Source organism: Ammodytes marinus (genome assembly GCF_949987685.1).
Source record: "Ammodytes marinus genome assembly, chromosome: 11".
NCBI classification, from domain to species: Eukaryota; Metazoa; Chordata; class Actinopteri; order Uranoscopiformes; family Ammodytidae; genus Ammodytes; species Ammodytes marinus.
Genome location: NC_137215.1, coordinates 12,832,945 through 12,850,318, shown reverse-complemented (window position 1 = coordinate 12,850,318; position 17,374 = coordinate 12,832,945). Strand labels below are relative to the sequence as shown.

General features: G+C 38.2%; 1 protein-coding gene across 1 annotated transcript; it reads right to left on the bottom strand.

Moving 5' to 3' along the window:
- Window positions 1-8,790, bottom strand: LOC307257650 (myelin and lymphocyte protein-like). Its single transcript, XM_080036911.1, has 4 exons — window positions 8,458-8,790; window positions 4,339-4,503; window positions 2,307-2,453; window positions 1-1,976 (listed from the first exon to the last, which is right to left on the bottom strand). Exons 1-4 carry the CDS (start codon window positions 8,542-8,544, stop codon window positions 1,902-1,904), a joined length of 474 nt encoding a protein of 157 aa, XP_079893037.1. The 5' UTR covers window positions 8,545-8,790; the 3' UTR covers window positions 1-1,901.
- Between the last annotated feature and the right edge of the window lie 8,584 nt (window positions 8,791-17,374).

Sequence of the window (17,374 nt, the reverse complement as noted above, 5' to 3'; positions counted from 1 at the left end):
AAGACTTTTATTTATACATACGTATATAAAATGTCAGAATTTGTTGCAACATTTTTCTTTTTCATAAAAGTTGATTTATAGTGTAAATAGATTCCAAAAAATATTTTGAAGTGAAAGTATTTTAATATTTACATCATCTGATTTAAAAAAACAAACAGTAAATCATGTGGAAACTAGGGCTGCAACTAACGATTATTTTGACAATCGATTAATCTGTCGATTATTTTCTCAATTAATCGATTATTAATCGATTAGTGTTTTGGCCCGTAATATGTCAGAAAATGGTGAAAAATGTTGATACATTTTCCAAAGCCCATGTTGACATCCTCAAATGTATTTTTATGTCCAAAACACACAGATATTTCAGTTTACTGTCATAATAGGATTAAAGAAACCAGAACATATTCACATTTGAGAAGCTGGAATCAGAGAATTTGGAAATGTTTTATTAAAAAATGACTTGAAACGATTAAACGATTATCAAAATAGTTGGTGATTATTTTAATAATCGATTAATAATCGATTCATCAATTAATCGTTGCAGCTCTAGTGGAAACCTCCATCCATATCTCATACATCGAAATCAGGCATTTCAAAAAATGGAAACAAATAAAAATACACTAAAGCTATTGTAATAAAAGTGAATACAAAATGTTGTGGTCAAGAGACTCGTTTATCGAATTATATTTGTTTTTTTATCTTTTGTTGTCCACTAACCATTGAGAAAAACCAGACACAAATATTTTTTGATATTTGAGGTTTCAGGTTTTAAATGGGAGCCTCCTATAAAGGATGTATTAGTTATTGAAATGTTCTGTGCTATACCAATACTTATCTCTGCCATTAAATGAATTGTACACTTTTAAGTGAAATGATGTGACGTCTCTTGTGACGTTGGGCCACAAAACTCTCTGTAGTGTGTTCTGCAGTTTAATGGATGTCCAGTGAAACTGAGCCTTCTCAGACATCTGAAAGGGGAACTCCACTAAATATAACAGTGTTAAGTCCAAGAAAGTAATCCTGATGATGTCACTAGGGCTTATCTCAGACTTAATTTAAATGTATAAAAGACAGACTGTGTAACGGGGGGCAGTTTAAAAGACATTTGAGTTTGCCATCTAATGAACGATGCTATCAAGTATCATTATGGGAAATGTAGGATCCAGTAAAAAAAACATTTATGCTTCACTTAAGGTCAGATATTTGAGCCTCTTCTGCTTCAATTATGTTTGCAATTGCAATACTTAATCACAGGTGTACTCCTCAAACGTGTAATCGAAACGCTGTTTCATCAAAATTACTAAAATAACACAATCCCACTATGTTATGCAGATATTTTGGGCTTATGAGTCCAGGTTTTGAGATTTCCCTCTAGAGAATACCTCTGCCTCCAAACAAATACAATAGAGGTGAATTAAATTAAATTTGTGGTCCAAATCATCTGAAAATACTACATTTACCTTTGAAAACTCAAAACTTTGGTAAACAAGAATACATTTTTTGTGGGATTTCCTTGTTAAGTTTTTTTTTAAATAGCTTAATGTACTCTGTTCCTTGATTATTTACAGTTATTAATTGTTTATATGCAAAATGCATTTATTTCCAAACTGCTGCCACTTTGACTGAGGAAAAAGTTAATTGTGGGGAAAGAATGTGCAAGCCGTCCTCACTAACTGGACCAATGAGGTCAAATTCATAAATTACCTGCTTTGTTTACCTTTCATTAATTTTTTTCAATGTTTTGGCGCTTTGGTTTGTACACAATTTACTCTCAGTGACATGTATTTAAAAAAAGGAACAAAATGATGTGTTTAGTTCAATGAGGTTGTTATTGGGTTTCTTCTCTTCTCTTGTTGGTCCTCTTGTTCATGGTTCGTGCATGGTTGGATTGGTGTCATGCTTTAGGACCTCTTCCATCGGATGGCTGAGAAAATGGCGTGGAGGAAGTAGAGAAGAGTGGCCAGATAGGACATCACCTAAAAACACACAGACACAGTGGGATAGTTTTGGGTTCCACCAGACCACAGGTTGCATTAAAGTGATTTAAACAAGACAAATAAAGATGCGTAAAAAAAAGATTAAAAAAAACTAACCTGCACGGGTAAAAGCTGTTCCATAAATAATTTTTGTATTGTATTATTTTATTACTGTAGGCTATTTGTACAGACCTTTATTTATAAGTTGTATTAAATAAGAATAATTGAGTTAAAGTAAATTGTGTGTGTGTGTGTGTGTGTGTGTGTGTGTGTGTGTGTGTGTGTGTGTGTGTGTGTGTGTGTGTGTGTGTGTGTGTGTGTGTGACATACCACTGCAGCAATGTCCAGACGGTAGTATTTGGCCAATACAGCATTAGTGAATAGTGCATCAATTTCCCCTCTCACCAAGGTAATATACGCCAGAAGCACCGCCGCGCTGAGGTAGAAAATCACAGCCACAAAATGATAACCCACATCCTGCAAAGGGAGAGGAGGGAAGGGGGGAAAACCGGAAGAAGGGCAAAGGAGTCAAGAGGTGCTTGTAGGAAAAAAAGGACTAGCTGCTTTACTCGTTGCTTAGTCCTAAACCAAGCTGAAATTACATTTCGATTAAAATGGACTGATAAGGGAGTGGTACAACTCTTTCCTTCTAATTCCCTGCCAAAATGTTGAACTAGCGAATTAACTATGATAAAGACAATTGTGAAATTGGGCTATTAATTGATTTGCCTATTTATTTGGCTACTTATTGATGACACTTAAGGTGCGAACACACTACACGCGTTACACGCGTACAGACGTGTATAAAATTGACAATTTTTCCATAGGGAACCATTGGTTTACGCTCGTACATGGCGCGTAGATGCGTTACTCGCGCTAAAGCAACACTTTAGCCGCGTATGAGCCGCGTATATACGCACCTAACGCGCCTACGCAGCTACGCCGGAGTTCAAAAAATTTAACTTTTTACGCTCCTACGCGTGACGATTAGCCGCGTTGGCCAATCAGCGTTGGGCTTGACCCGACGTCACATACTTTGGCACGGTCGGAGAACAGTGTACACAGAGGCTGAGAAACACCTAGGAGGAAGATGTATTGCGGGCAGCCGGTGCTGTATGACAGCAGCTCGGGAAAAGAAGACGTGGGGAGAGTAAACCAAGAGAATGGACTTCCTGGTTAATTCAGTGAATATGTGCGGCTGTGCTTTAGCCGATAAACCAAGTTAGCGCCGTATAGCATTAGTTAACTCACCCGGTTGTGTGCGGGCGGCTAACCTCATATCATGAACCCAAACATGACGGCTATGTCCGGGGGACTTTCACGACAAGTACATCAAAGCACCGGTGTTGATCTACGCCAGCCACGGTCCCCTGTCACAGCCAGGTAGGTTAATGTTGGCTACTTGCCTTTAAGTTGTGCCGCCGTGCACCGATGCTGCTATAACTGTGTTTGTTATGTAGCTGCCGTGAATATGCAATGCTGTTTTAATGCTAGGCTATTTGTGCTGTTCAGTTTGTCTTTTGGCACAGTTGTTGGCCGTGTTGTTGTTGTTTTTGTGCGGACATGCACGCTGTTGTGTCGGGTCGGGTCTGATAGCAGCCATGGTTGATTAGGGAAATACAATATCGGGAGGGAGACTAGGCACGTTACGCGCGTATAACCATTTTTGACACAGAATGATCAAGCAACATTTTAGCTGCATTACGCACGTAAAGCATGCGCGGGTAACGCGTGTAGTGTGTTCGCACCTTTAGTTGTATTTACAAACAAGTTGATTGTACACTTTTAAGTTTGCAAGAGTAAATGCTTTTAGGATTAGGAATATTGACTTAAAAAAACAAAAAAAAAACAGTGAAGAACCATTAGTTAATTTCAGCCTTGACAGATCCAACATTTTTAATTATGGTTGGATGGTCCCTATCTATCTATCTATCTATCTATCTATCTATCTATCTATCTATCTATCTATCTATCTATCTATCTATCTATCTATCTATCTATCTATCTATCTATCTATCTATCTATCTATCTATCTATCTATCTATCTATCTATCTATCCTTGCTCAAAGGTATGGATACCACTGCACGCTATTGCAGTTTCAATGTAACAGCATCCAATGCTATTTTAAACTGAATAAATTATCTAATTTTGGGGAAAGGCCTTTTACTCCCCTCGGCTATTTGGCAAAATCTTGTTCAAAGATTCCCCCCAGGAGTGGAGATAGAAATACCAGCAGATTGAGACCCCTAGTTTGTAAACTGTACATAAATGTGATGTTCAGGCAACCACATACATTTGGGAATCCATCTATCCACTGTTAACCATGCAGCCAAATTGGCCAATTGAGAGGTGGTGTCTCACCAGGGAGGGCCAAGTACCACTCTGATTGGCTCCGCAGAGGAAGATGAAGAACCAGACTGTTGTCATGACGAAGCAGAAGACGGACACAAACATCACCCAGCCCAGAGGGTTCTTCGGCTCAACCATAGTCGATGCCACCAGCGTCCACACCAAACCTCCAAATACCTGATGAGTCACAAGGGGGAATTAATTAATTTAAGTTCATACTTTATCGCTGTATACAGTAGTTCATGTCCATTGTTTGCAACAAGCTTTTTTGTGTTCTTGTATGAAATAAACAAATTGACTCTTTTACCTCTTTTACCTGTTTAAAAAAGATGGATCCTACATTTCCCACACTACAATTCAAATCTCAGTTAAACATTTGTAGTCTCCAAGACCATTTGACATTTTTCAGACTGTAGAAAGAGCTTCAAATTGTGCAAAAGATGCCCCTTTAAAATGGAAGCTGAGCCTAAGTACTATCGGACAAACACACACACATACACACTTATATATACACACACACACACACGGTTGCCACTCTTGGAGTTCACTCTTTCTCTTTCCTTCTACAAGTATTCTGCTTGAAAGAGTCTTTGTGGGGGCGCCCGTGATGCAGTGGTAAGAGCGTCCCCATCGCAGTAGCCCCAATTCGAATCTGACCCGTGGTCGGTTCTCTGCATGTCCTCCCCTCTTTGCCCCATTTCAACTCTGTCTCTCCAAAACTGTCTAATAAAGCGAAAAACTAGTCTTTGTCATTTAGTGCAAGAACCTCCAGCGAAGTTGGTTCAGAAGCACTTTGAAATGCTTTACTGTATAGCCCAATGATTGTCTATCAATATCTATTTTACAACAAGATTTTTTTGTGTGCTATAAAAGGCCATGGAAGACATTGGAAATGACACCGTAAGAACATTATACATAAGTATATTCAAGCGTAGCTACGTCACTGTGACACTGTTGTAAATGCTGTTAGCCACACCTGTGCTCTTACTATTACGATTGGAAATATGAACAAAAGCCAACTGTGTCTCAGCTCATATTTTATCCAGCTAAAGGGCTCCACACAGACCACACAGGTGATTCTGTAGCTCTTAACAATCAGCATTAAGCTCTCAAGTATCGGGGGTTGTGTGAGCAGAGCTGCAGCAAACACTTGCAGTGGGAACATTCAAAGCTCGGAACAAGCAGCATGGCTTTCTACAGTGGACATTTCCAGAGACTGCAGCAATAAATCAACACCTCTATGAGAGGGATTAACACATGTAGAGAACATAACCGCCCTAACAGCTTTCTGTGAGAAAGAAATGCTACGCATTAAGTCTGAGAAACTAGACAAAAGGCCTTTCCCATTGTACACGTACAGACACATAATGATTTTGAGGCGGGGTGGGTTTATACTTCTGCCACAAGTTCATTTAAATCTGTGTACCAGTCAGTAAAAAAATCATTCAATATACTTCACTGGAGTGAAACTGGGTTGAGACGGAGACACTGACCATCTGTATGACTCAACTTTTTTACAATTTCAATTGTCTCACAAATGCAGAGAAATCAGGTTTCACTCAGCTGTGCAAACATGCATCAAAGCCTTTATCTATTCATAATGTAGACTGTTTTAGTTCAGTAATCAGCATTCAATCTGCCAACATGTTAAGAATGTGCACGCCCTGGACTACACAATGCACCTGCAGGTAGTTCAAATATGACTCTACCGCGATGTATTTTACTTCAGATGCCCTCTCTCAGTAGCTTTCGAGTTAAAAATACACTTTTTGCTCTATATGACAATATATCTTGTTCCAACAGCTTATTGAAGCTATGTTTTGAAATATGCATGTTTTAGAACGATACAATCTCTTTTATCAAGCCATTTTTTCAATCTATAAGCACATGCAGCTTTGTATGTTTACAATGGGGTAACTATTCGTTAAACTCCATTAGTACTGGATAAGCTATTCTAGTTCACCCAAAGTCTGAAAGGCTTTATCCAGAAACCCTGATATTCAAGTAAATGTTTTGCTTCTTATAAATTAGCATAAGTAAAAGTGTTCCACCACCCACTTAAAAATTCGGCCTACATTCTCAGTCATTGTATTAGCTTGTCCAATTGTAGATATCACCAAAAATATATTAACAAGTCTACTCATGTGCGTTTCTCTCACTTTAACCTTTGTTGGAGAAAGCCTCTCTTTAGATATGGGCAGAGCATAGGCGAACAAGTTGAGCAAGTGAGGTGGTGCGAAGCTAATAAAAACATATTTCCCAACGAGTCATCGCTGTAAAAACAATGCATTACTTTATACAAACATTACTTAAAGGTTTCTCATTGGGCAAATATTGGCTATGCCTTATCTCTACTACTCCACATATCAGCTCTCTATATCACGCCACTGAAACATTATACATTCATATCTATCCATTCAAGGTAAACTATAGTGGAGAAACTGAATATATGGAACATGTGTGAATCATTAAGAGGTTATTGTATTATGCTGCAACTTGTTTGTTTGAACTTTTAGATAATCATTCATATTTTTCACTTTTTTTGTTTTACTTTAGGTGTCCATTGTCTGTTATTGTTACTGTTGTGTATCCAGGCTCCCAAGAGTTGGTTTTGTAGAGCCTATGAGATTTCCACTGGAGTTCTACTTTAAAATAGGTGTACCCCACCTACAGTAACATGACCTCATCCTATGTTTGTTTGGAATTATTGCCAACTCAAACAATAATTTCTTCATACAATAATTGTCATATTGTTTGCTTGAATCAAATCAACCAAATGATTGTACACTTGGGAAATGTGGTTTCTGTGTGAAGGCTAACATCCTTATTACGTGTAGGATCTAAGTGATTTCATTGTGTGCTCTCTACATCAAACAGGAGTATGGGTTTCCCTTTGTTGGTCTCATCCTAACTGCCGAATTAAGTTTCACTGGTTGTGTTGTGTGATTGCTAAACATTTTTTTAAAGAAAAGATGCACCAGCCAGCAGAAAAGAAAAAAATCCTAAAACAGCAAGTACACCATGTGAGATGATGGTTGGTTTAGATTTACACCTTACCTCTGCAACTTAAGCTGTTTTTCCACTTGTGTCACACATATCTAATCTTCAGCTCCCATAACCCACATATTCTTTCTAAATAATTTATTTATACAGGAGATTTATGTATATTTCTTCAATAAAATATTGACTTTTGATTGACCCATTACGGAAAGTATTCACCCTAAATTCACACAACAGGAAAATCTGATAAACTAAACCGGTCCAAGTTTGATTGGAATACCAGATCTGGGTTATAGCCAAGATTAATGCTGCGATTAAAATGTCCCGTGCCTGTTTACCTTTATCTCTGACCTCATTTCCCTTCAACTCTTAACTGTCCAATTATGAATTAAGGCGTGCAAATAAAGGGTGTTTACAGTTGGTTACAAAATTCTTCTTCTTCTTTTTCAAATTTTACGATGGTTGGCATCTAGCTTATTGGAAAGTTCCCAAATTACATTACAAAAAAGATGATAGCTCCTATTGTTTAATGATTGAAATGTTGAAAGTCAAGCACTTTGTTTAAAAGGTTATATGCGACATTGAGGGCTATTCCAAACTGCTTTAAATACCCAATTTGAATTTTTTTTTATAGATTTGTTAAAATAATTGTTTTGTGTCAAATATTACAGTTACAGTGCTAGAAAAGCATTGTTGAAAACACCATGGAAAATATACATGTATTAATATAATATGTTATTATAAATATTATTACTATTATTATAAAGGCATTGCATAACAGAATAGAATGCTTTTGACCTACAGTTCCCAAATGTGTGGATTATTTACTTTATATTTTGCTTTTTGTTGCTGAAAACCTGTTGAAGTTGCTGTTTTTGTGTTGGTATAGTAATACAGGTTGTTGACTGGTTCCCTATGGGAGCAACTGCAAAACTCAACTGACTGCCAAGCCTAAAATAACTTGTGTGTCAACAATCATTCATAATTATAATAATAAAATAAAAAAAGATTAGATGAAGAGAAGCTAAAAGTTGTTTTAAACAGGTTTGTGCTCCTGATTGACAAAGCTTATCAACTGCTCTAATCTTCATGGTTGATAGCTAAGTGAAAATAAACAGTTGAGGAACTTACAAACTCGGGGATGAAGAAGATGTCAGGAATGGAGGTGAAGATCCTGCTGCCAGTTGGCAGAACATCACCCGAAGTGTGGGAAGCCATAGTCCAAAACACTGTGTGTGTGTGTGTGTGTGTGTCTGTGATTTCCCCTTGAATGAGATGTGTACCTTGTTTTTAATCTGCTTTTTAAAGGCTGTCTTTCTTCTCCACCCCCTTCTCTCTCTCTCTCTTTCTCTCTTTCTACATCCTCCTTCACCCCACTCCACCTACCCATATATTCCCAGCTTGAAAATACCAGTTCGACAGGTACTTTTTGGATTTGTTTGTGAAGCGGGAGGATGCCATTGGTGTGTATTTCAGTGTGTGTTACGCTTAAGTGTGTGTTTGTGTGTGTGTATATGTGTGTGTTTGTGTGTGTGTGTGTGTGTGTCCGTTCGTAGTGCTTGCCTTTAGTGACTCGTGTACATGCACACAAAAAAGTGATTGTGAGGCAACGGATGCTGTGCTCACGTGGGTTAAAGAAGGAGTTCCAGGCAAACGTCATTCTCTGTGACCATTGTTAACAAATACGAGCGAAGATCCTTGCAGACGTAGAACATCAATCAAACCCTTTTGTGCAGGATATAGCTCTCAAATTGTATTTCTGTCTCAATTTCATATTCATTTGCCTGTGGTGTTGCCTAACAATAAAAACATGCAAACAACCGTCTGACTTCCATCTCTGTTGCCATCACAAAGGTGTTTCTGCTTTGCATGGCAAAGATAGTGCTTGTCAGTCAGAGTGTGAGGGTGCGGCTGTGACCGTTCTCTTTAGAATTCAATGTGTATGACTTTTACGTTACTTTGGCTTCTTCTTTTCGTGTTAATTACAGAAATCATTAAAGCATTTTCATAGCATTGGTCGACAATGAATCACTTGTCTTAACTATTCTTTATTTTAAATTTTTCGTGAGAAAACGTCTATGAGTTCAGTTCATTGCAAAAAACAAAATCATGTAACATACAGCAGTTTTTGTTTTTTTAGGTGTGGCATTATGTTTTAGGACTTTCAATTTAATTCCTTAAAGTTGTGGTTTAGTGTATGTGAGTCACTTGTGAGAGACTCATGGAAATAAATGAGGCCGCGGGTTCAAATTACACATAATCTGTATGGTAAAACTAACTTCACAATAATATGCATTTCATTAGTAAACAGCTGTTAAATTAGGGCTGATTTCTAGTGGATGTCCGTTTTGATTTATGTTAAGGACACACTTAACTAACTCCCCTTTTAGAGGGTACCACAGAATGTATTGTTCAGTGAGTCATTCTATTTGATTATCCTAGAGCAGCTTTCATGTTGTTCGGACAGATACATCTGCTTTGTTCTGCAGATGCTGACACACCTTGGGTCAACCTGTTAAAGTCACTCAAGTATGTATGGAGACCATATGTTGCTACAAAGCCAAATGTCAGTGACACCAACAAGTCTAAGGGTGTATTCACACATGCCGTGTTTAGTTCGGTTGAAACGAACTCAGATGCACTTCTGCCTTCGGTGCGCATCTTTCAGGCAGGTGTGAATACAGCAATCGCACTCGGGTGCGGACCAAACAAACGCTCCGAGACCCAGCTGAAGAGGTAGTCTCGGTGCGTTTCCAAACGCACTCTGCTGCAGTTCGTTTGTGGTGTGAATTTGTTCGGACTCGATCCGACCCAAATGCAGGAGGCACTGTGCCTTTTCTTTCTTTTCTTTTTTAATAAATAGCCGTCAGCTTCACATTATGGGAAAGTGTTGTTGTCGCCATTGTTAGGAAGATTAGTTGTGGTTTGACCGGGAGCCCAGAACAATATAAATGCTGCATGTGTTCAGCGATCAGCGATTAGATGAAGGAGAGGGGCGTCTCTCGCACAGTGCCTACAGGTTCACGCTGCGCAAGAAGTGTGTGTTTTTATTTTGCTTCCCATGTACGGGACCGTCAATACTATCCCCGTGTCAGTTTGGAGCTGAACTGCGCCGACCCAGCTGATACACAGCTTAATCAGCTGAGTGTCAGCTTGAGCCTATTCTTCTCGCGTGACGCGCATCCAGCACCAAAAATACAGTAAAAATTATGTTTCACATCGTAGGCTACAAGCCACATAACGTGGCATTGACATAAGGCTACACATTATGACCATATGAAACAACAATAATTTGATGTTTTTCCTCTTTATTTATAGGTTAGATGTAGGCCCTTTTATTATTTTTAGCCCCATATTATATCAATGATATATATTTCGCAGTTTAAACTTCGTGCTTCCTGTTTCTCTCCACCCCAGAATGTCTGTCCAATGAATGAATGACCTCAGATCACGTGTGGTTTTGCTTCGTAATGCTGGTTCACTTGCAAAAGGGGCAATATGAAAGTGGACCACACCAAACAAAAAAAATCAAAACTCTATTTGGTCTGGACCAAAGCAAGTGCACTAGCGGACTTTCCCAGTGTGAATACACCCTTAATGGACTTTTTTTTCAAGTGAGTCTTGTTCTCATGATGCAGTATCCATATGAGGTCATTTTGACAGATGAACTCTTTTTCAAAGGTCCAAAGAAAAGAAAATCCAGGGAGTGTCATTGGTAATACAGCAGCCAATGTCACATATCCTTCCAACATCACCATTACAAGAATCTTTGGCTTAAAGATAAACCACGTGTTTATGATGAATGATTCTGAGAGAAAGACCTCATGAAAGACTGTTGTAAGGAGGCAGTAATCCTACCCAAAAGGAAGCCCGGGCCCCCCGTCTGGACAGACCTTGTTAGCCCAAAGGGGTGAACTGGGGACGTCTGGAGGTGGCCCCGGTCCAAGAGTATAATAGAGTTATAATAATGTAATATATGTAATGCAGAATTATTAAATCTGCAATGACAATCCATCTGGGAAAAATGTGGGAATGTTATTTGTACAGCTTGTAACACTGATACAAGTAGCAAAAACAACTATAAATGAGGATAAAAATGTTAGATGACGGGTATTTTGGCAAAAAGCAGCTCTTGCAGTAGCCTACATAGAGCAGGTGCGTACACCAAATGAATTCCATTTCCATGCATGCAAATATAGTCTCATAGCTGCCAAGTCTCACTCTTTGGCCGTGAGACACACGCAAATCAACCCGTTCACACTCTCACGCGCCACACCTCACATTTCTCACTCGGAGAAATTAATCCCCAAAATAACATTTGTTTTGCTGGACTTTTATTTTCAAATTCTTATTTTGAAAAGCTAACAGACATGAGTGCCGTGACTTCCTCTTTCTGAACGCGCATTAACGTTATGCTTTGATCTGCACTGTGCATTCGAAGCGGGAGGCGAGCCCCCTACCCTACCTATACCTTCTCTTCTGAGGTGTGTGTTGATAGCCTGCCAAGTTACCGATGATAAGAATTGTGTCCCCGCCGGCCGGTGAGCGCGCGTGCATCAAACATATTAACCCTTCAATTTCACTCAAGTAAATTCAGAAGATCTTTGGATCATTTTGTATATTGTTTTTTGGTAATTTAGTTTGAAAATTAGGTTTGCAAAGTAACAAATGGCTCATCCGCCAATAAAAATGCTTTTATTCTTCTGTGTAATGAACTGTAGCCTATGTATTGCACATTTATAGCACTTTTCATAACACAAATCAAGGTAGCCTAAGAGGAGGGACCAAGTAACCCAGATGTTTTATTTTAGCCTAGTAGTTTGCATTGGTGTTGAACTGTTCCCTAATTTTTTTTTCTTTGAATAAAGCCTAATGCTGCTAGTAAAATACCAAACTCAATAGTAGACATGATATAGAATAATTACCTTTATTACGGTTTAACCAAATGTTTTAACAATAGGCTACAGGAGATATTTGAAAGCACTACACATGAATTGAATGCTATTCAATAACATTTGTATCAGCGAAACCGTGAATGTTCTTTTTTACTTTACATAAAAATGAATGCAGAAAAGGCACACATTGCTTCATAAAAATTCACCAGAATGCAGGAAATTAAGTGTTTAATGCTCAAAATTTTCTGAGGGGGGACCCCCAGACCCCCACTTATAATGTGTCCACACCCAATGTTTAATTAAAACCTGTCCTACGACTTTGCCATTCATGAATTAGTTTATTTTAATAAGATTTTTGATGTTTTATCACATTTTCCAATTGTCTTTATTTCTGATTTATTATGAACAATATATAAACTTGCAGGACACTAGCAAAAATGATTGGGTGGGAGAGAGGACACGGTTTTGGGTCCCTCGGCCAAAAAATGGTGAAACTTGGCAGCCCTGTCTGGTTTGTCCTCCACCAACTCCTGATAAATGCTGCAATTTGGTTGTGGGTAAATAAGTTGTAGAATAGACTATAGTGGGATTGTCTAGGCTTGTTTTGCTGAAACCACTGCTGTAACAGTAACAATTTAAATTTCTTTAAAGCAAACTACTTTCCTCTGGGGCTACTGGCTTTACAATGTACAACTTGTTTAAGACAGTCACTTTTTAACTTCTTAACTTTCATATACACTTTTTACAAATGTTTAAATACTATTCAAAATTAAAAAAATCTTCCAGATTTTGCCTTATTTTAAAATGAATTTACAGATTCCCTGCTACTACAAGCATTCATCCACTTTTCATATTCCCAAATATCTCACAAGAAGATAGCCATTTTCAGTTCACAATTGAATTCCATTTACTTCATACATGGGATGTTTAATGGTACCGTTTATCTTCTTGTGAAATGAAAGGTAAAACTTTGCAAGTCCAGGCTTGTCTTAAACACACATAAACAGGGTTAAACTCGCCAAGCAGCCTACAAGTGTTTGCCCAGTGTCATGAGGGACAATCCTTAGACTAGCTCTGCCACTATGGATTATGTTACAAGCTGTATCCCTCTACACACACACACACACACACACACACACACACACACACACACACACACACACACATTAACAAGCGGTGTAGTAACACAAATTTGCAAACAATGATAAAGAATGCATTGTGTTGTATCCTGAACACACATTTTGTTATCCTTAAAAAAGGCAAACAATTCAAATTCCTTTAAAGCAAACTACTTTCCTCTGGGGCTACTGGTCAATCCAGAACTCAACACGAAAAACAAAACGTGCTGTAAGATGCATCATAGAAAAAAGTTATGTATTGTAATGAATGAATGTTGATAATAAAAAACATCTCTCAGCTTCCTGGATCATTTTTCCACTATTCATGCTCAGCTGGTCCCTACCTGTGCTTGCTGCCCCCCTCCTCCTGCTTATCAGACACAATGATCCTCCTGTGGAACAAAGACAAGTGGTTGAGAACATCTCAACATTCCTACGTGATAATATCAATAATTTTTACAATGAGATTTCTGTCTGTGGTTGAATATCATTCCACTACACACAATAATACTCAATATTCAGTAATATGCAGATTTCAATTTGGCTGTAAAATATTCTTTGTAGAGTCCTCTCTCTTGTCTGGATAAACGGTTGTGGTATACCAGAAAAAGTTTATCCGCCGCGTACTGCAGCATGCACTGACTGAGAGACCTGTGTTATGACCCAAACACAATGATACATTTACTTAGGCATTTCTAAAAACAGAAGAAACAATTATTGTATATTCTATATTGATAATCTAACTAGTGAGACTGATGTTGTGGATTATGATGCTTTCGTTATTTTTTATATAGGACCCCATCAGCATCAGTTGGTCACAGTTTACATTAAAACTAAGGTGCCAATGTCGGAAGAAGTTCGAGGGTGTAATTCCAGAAGGCACTTTCTGATTCAAAACTGTGTTTTGGCAAGCAATGACTCTTGGTAATTTCATGAGCATGAATGCACAGGAGGTGGACAAGACATTTTTTTTTAACCTTTATTTATACAGGTAAATCCCATCGAGACCGAAGACTCTTTTGCAAGGGAGACCTGTTTTCCTTTCCCACGTTACCATTCACACACACATTCATACACCAATAGCAGGCTAACTATCGACATTCACACAAGGCAAGGTGGGTTAAGTGTCTTGCCCAAGGACACAACAACTGTGACACAGGTGGCAGAGCGGGGATCGAACCTCCAACCCTTTGATCATCAGCCGACCCGCTCTACCAACTGAGCCACAGTCACCCCCAAATCAACGAACACATTAATCAACGAACAAATCTATCTCATGTTTCTGTATCAACATGATAGCCTAAAACGACAACAGTGAACTACTTCTACAGAAAACTTTTGTCGCCTCAGCAGGCACCATCACCATGGCAACAGAGCTGGAATGTGGAAATTCAGGATGCAATATCATTCACCAGCTAACGCTGCACCAAATAAAGGCTCAATGTGTTTGTGGAAATTCAGGATGCAATATTATTCACCAGCTAACGCTGCACCAAAGAAAGGCTCACTGTGTTTGTAGGCCTACACACATTGGTAGAGTTTCTGGCAATTAGATATATACATTTTAAAGTCCTCAGTTGAGCAATGGGCTGTTTGATAGCTGGATATTAAGTTGTGGGTAAAATGTGTTAGTTTTAGGGTCCCATCCACTGTACCCACAGTTTGAAATGCTCCCCTCAGGTAGGCGTCTTAGATTGTCACGAGCCACAAAATGATTAGGTTTTAGCGCAGGCCCAATTGTTAACTAAGTTAATTGAATTCATTGTTGGTATGTTATTGGTTGTTGACTGAATTGTTTATTATTGTGAGCCAGTATGACAGGTCCTCTTTCACTGCTGCTCTGTTTTTGTTTGCCCATGTTGTTGTTTGCGGTGAAGCAGAAACAAAATTCCACTTTGTGGACAATTATCTTTATCCTGATCTTTAGGGTAAAAAGCTTTGGTGTGTAATGTTGAGTGAAGTCTGAAGTTGGGTCCGCAACAGCACTGGAAAATTATACTTTGCTTTCATGCCAGGAGTTACAGTTTTTCTCAGTTGCTTTGCTGCTTTTCTCAGATCAGAATGAACATTCTCATAACTATTAGTTCAACCTCCGCAACATTTAGTCATTTGAACACATCATAGTAGCAATTTCTCCTTCCTCTGAACAAATTGCAAATGCTTTTGGACATGTATCAGTTGCTTTGATACAATTCTCTGCTGTTTTATAACATTGTAATTTGCTTATGTCATGTCAGTCAAAATTAACTATACTTATGAATGCTGAATAGTCGTTCCCAATAAAACTAATAGTCTTCATTTCATTGCTTGAGTCATTACATACAAAATTGTTGAACTAGTTATCAAATTCTGTCAAGCAAATTTTATACCTTTCTTTATAATTTTTTCCTGGAAATGTTTCCTAAATTGAACAATTGCTCTCAGGTGGACTTCAGCTTTCACTCACGAGGAGGTGTGTGAAGTATTAGTTGTAACCAATGACTTTCCTCACTGCATTGCAAGGGATAATATCCGTTGTGATGTAGATGAAAATATGTGGCCAAACAGACAGGAACGTCTGGATGTGCCAGAATGATTTACCTATATATGTTCAGTTACAATATGTCCTGTTATATTGTCCACATTTGTACACAGCTCTACCAAAAGGGTGTTTTTTTATGTTTGTTCTAAATAAGTGACTGAAGTGTATTTTTCTTTTGCACAATGCTGTAGAATTGCAAAGAGCATATACAGTAAAAATGTGAAACATACGTATTCAGTGTCTTGTACTCACTTACTCCCCTAACTACAGCAATGTGTAACTTTACTGTAGTTTTCAAATGGCTGTACAAGTAGTGTATAGTGCTGTCTTGAGCATTTTCAGGTAGTGTCACCGAGTTCTGACCTTTTTTAGCATTGGAAAACACTGAGAGAATAGACTGTCATAATGAAAACATGACAAAGCCATTTGACTATCTTGGTCATAAACGATGGTGTCAAGACTTCTCATTTTGATGACACTGGCAGTTTCATTGACATGAATACTTGCTTTTGAGGAATAGACTATCCATTTTGAGCAAGTGGCGTACTTTTGCAGGTTATCCACTAGGTTTTGCAGTTTGCAATAATTGTTTTGAGAAATGCACTAACTGCTGTGCAAATGTTAATAGTGATGTGAGAAAAGCACCAAAGCGACTGAGAAAAACTGTAAGATGAGAAGATTGATACTACTTTCATATATGTCTGTTGAATTAAAGCTTAAAATGCAGACTGAAAAAAGGTAGCCTGGATCTGGCCAAAGGAGACCAAATTGTCCATACCAGCACATGTACTCGCTTAGTTAGGCCTACACTTTATATTTCTTCATTTTTAACACTGGATAAAAGCAAAACTGGTGCTATGTCAGGATGTTCTGTGAGTTTCCAGAAGATTTTCCTCACATCTTTATATTATAAAGGCCACAGCTAAAATCATCTGTCAATATACTGTATACACAGTATAAACAGTGTTTTGAATTTGTAGGTCATACATATGAGATTTTTAAAAAGCCTGAGTCATGACCCAGGTTTTACCAAGCATATCAAGGAAGTGACCGGCATGACCTTCAAAAGATTTTCGCTGTTACAATGACAAACATGTAAATAAACAATGACAATGTATATGATCAATGCTGTGTCATTATGATTCATCATGTTCATAAAAGCTATTAAATGGGAAACCAAAACTGATGGATAACCCGAGTCTGTCTGCACCCAGACTGACGCAACCTCTCACTGCTCTGGCTCTTTTATACCAGGATATAAAAAGGAAGACAGCTGCCTAATTATTAACCCTAAACACTGCTCTTGTAACTCTACCCCACACACACAAATGCACACAAATGTTGAACTAATGGGTGGAGATGAATAGGGCAGCTAATCGACAAGCCAGATGACATTGTTGAATAAAAGCTTGCTACATGAAACAGAAACACACTAGCGACTGATTTCAAACAGAATGTTTATTAAAAAATAGAAAAACATTTCTGGCAACAAATAACTGTAAAAAACAAAGGTT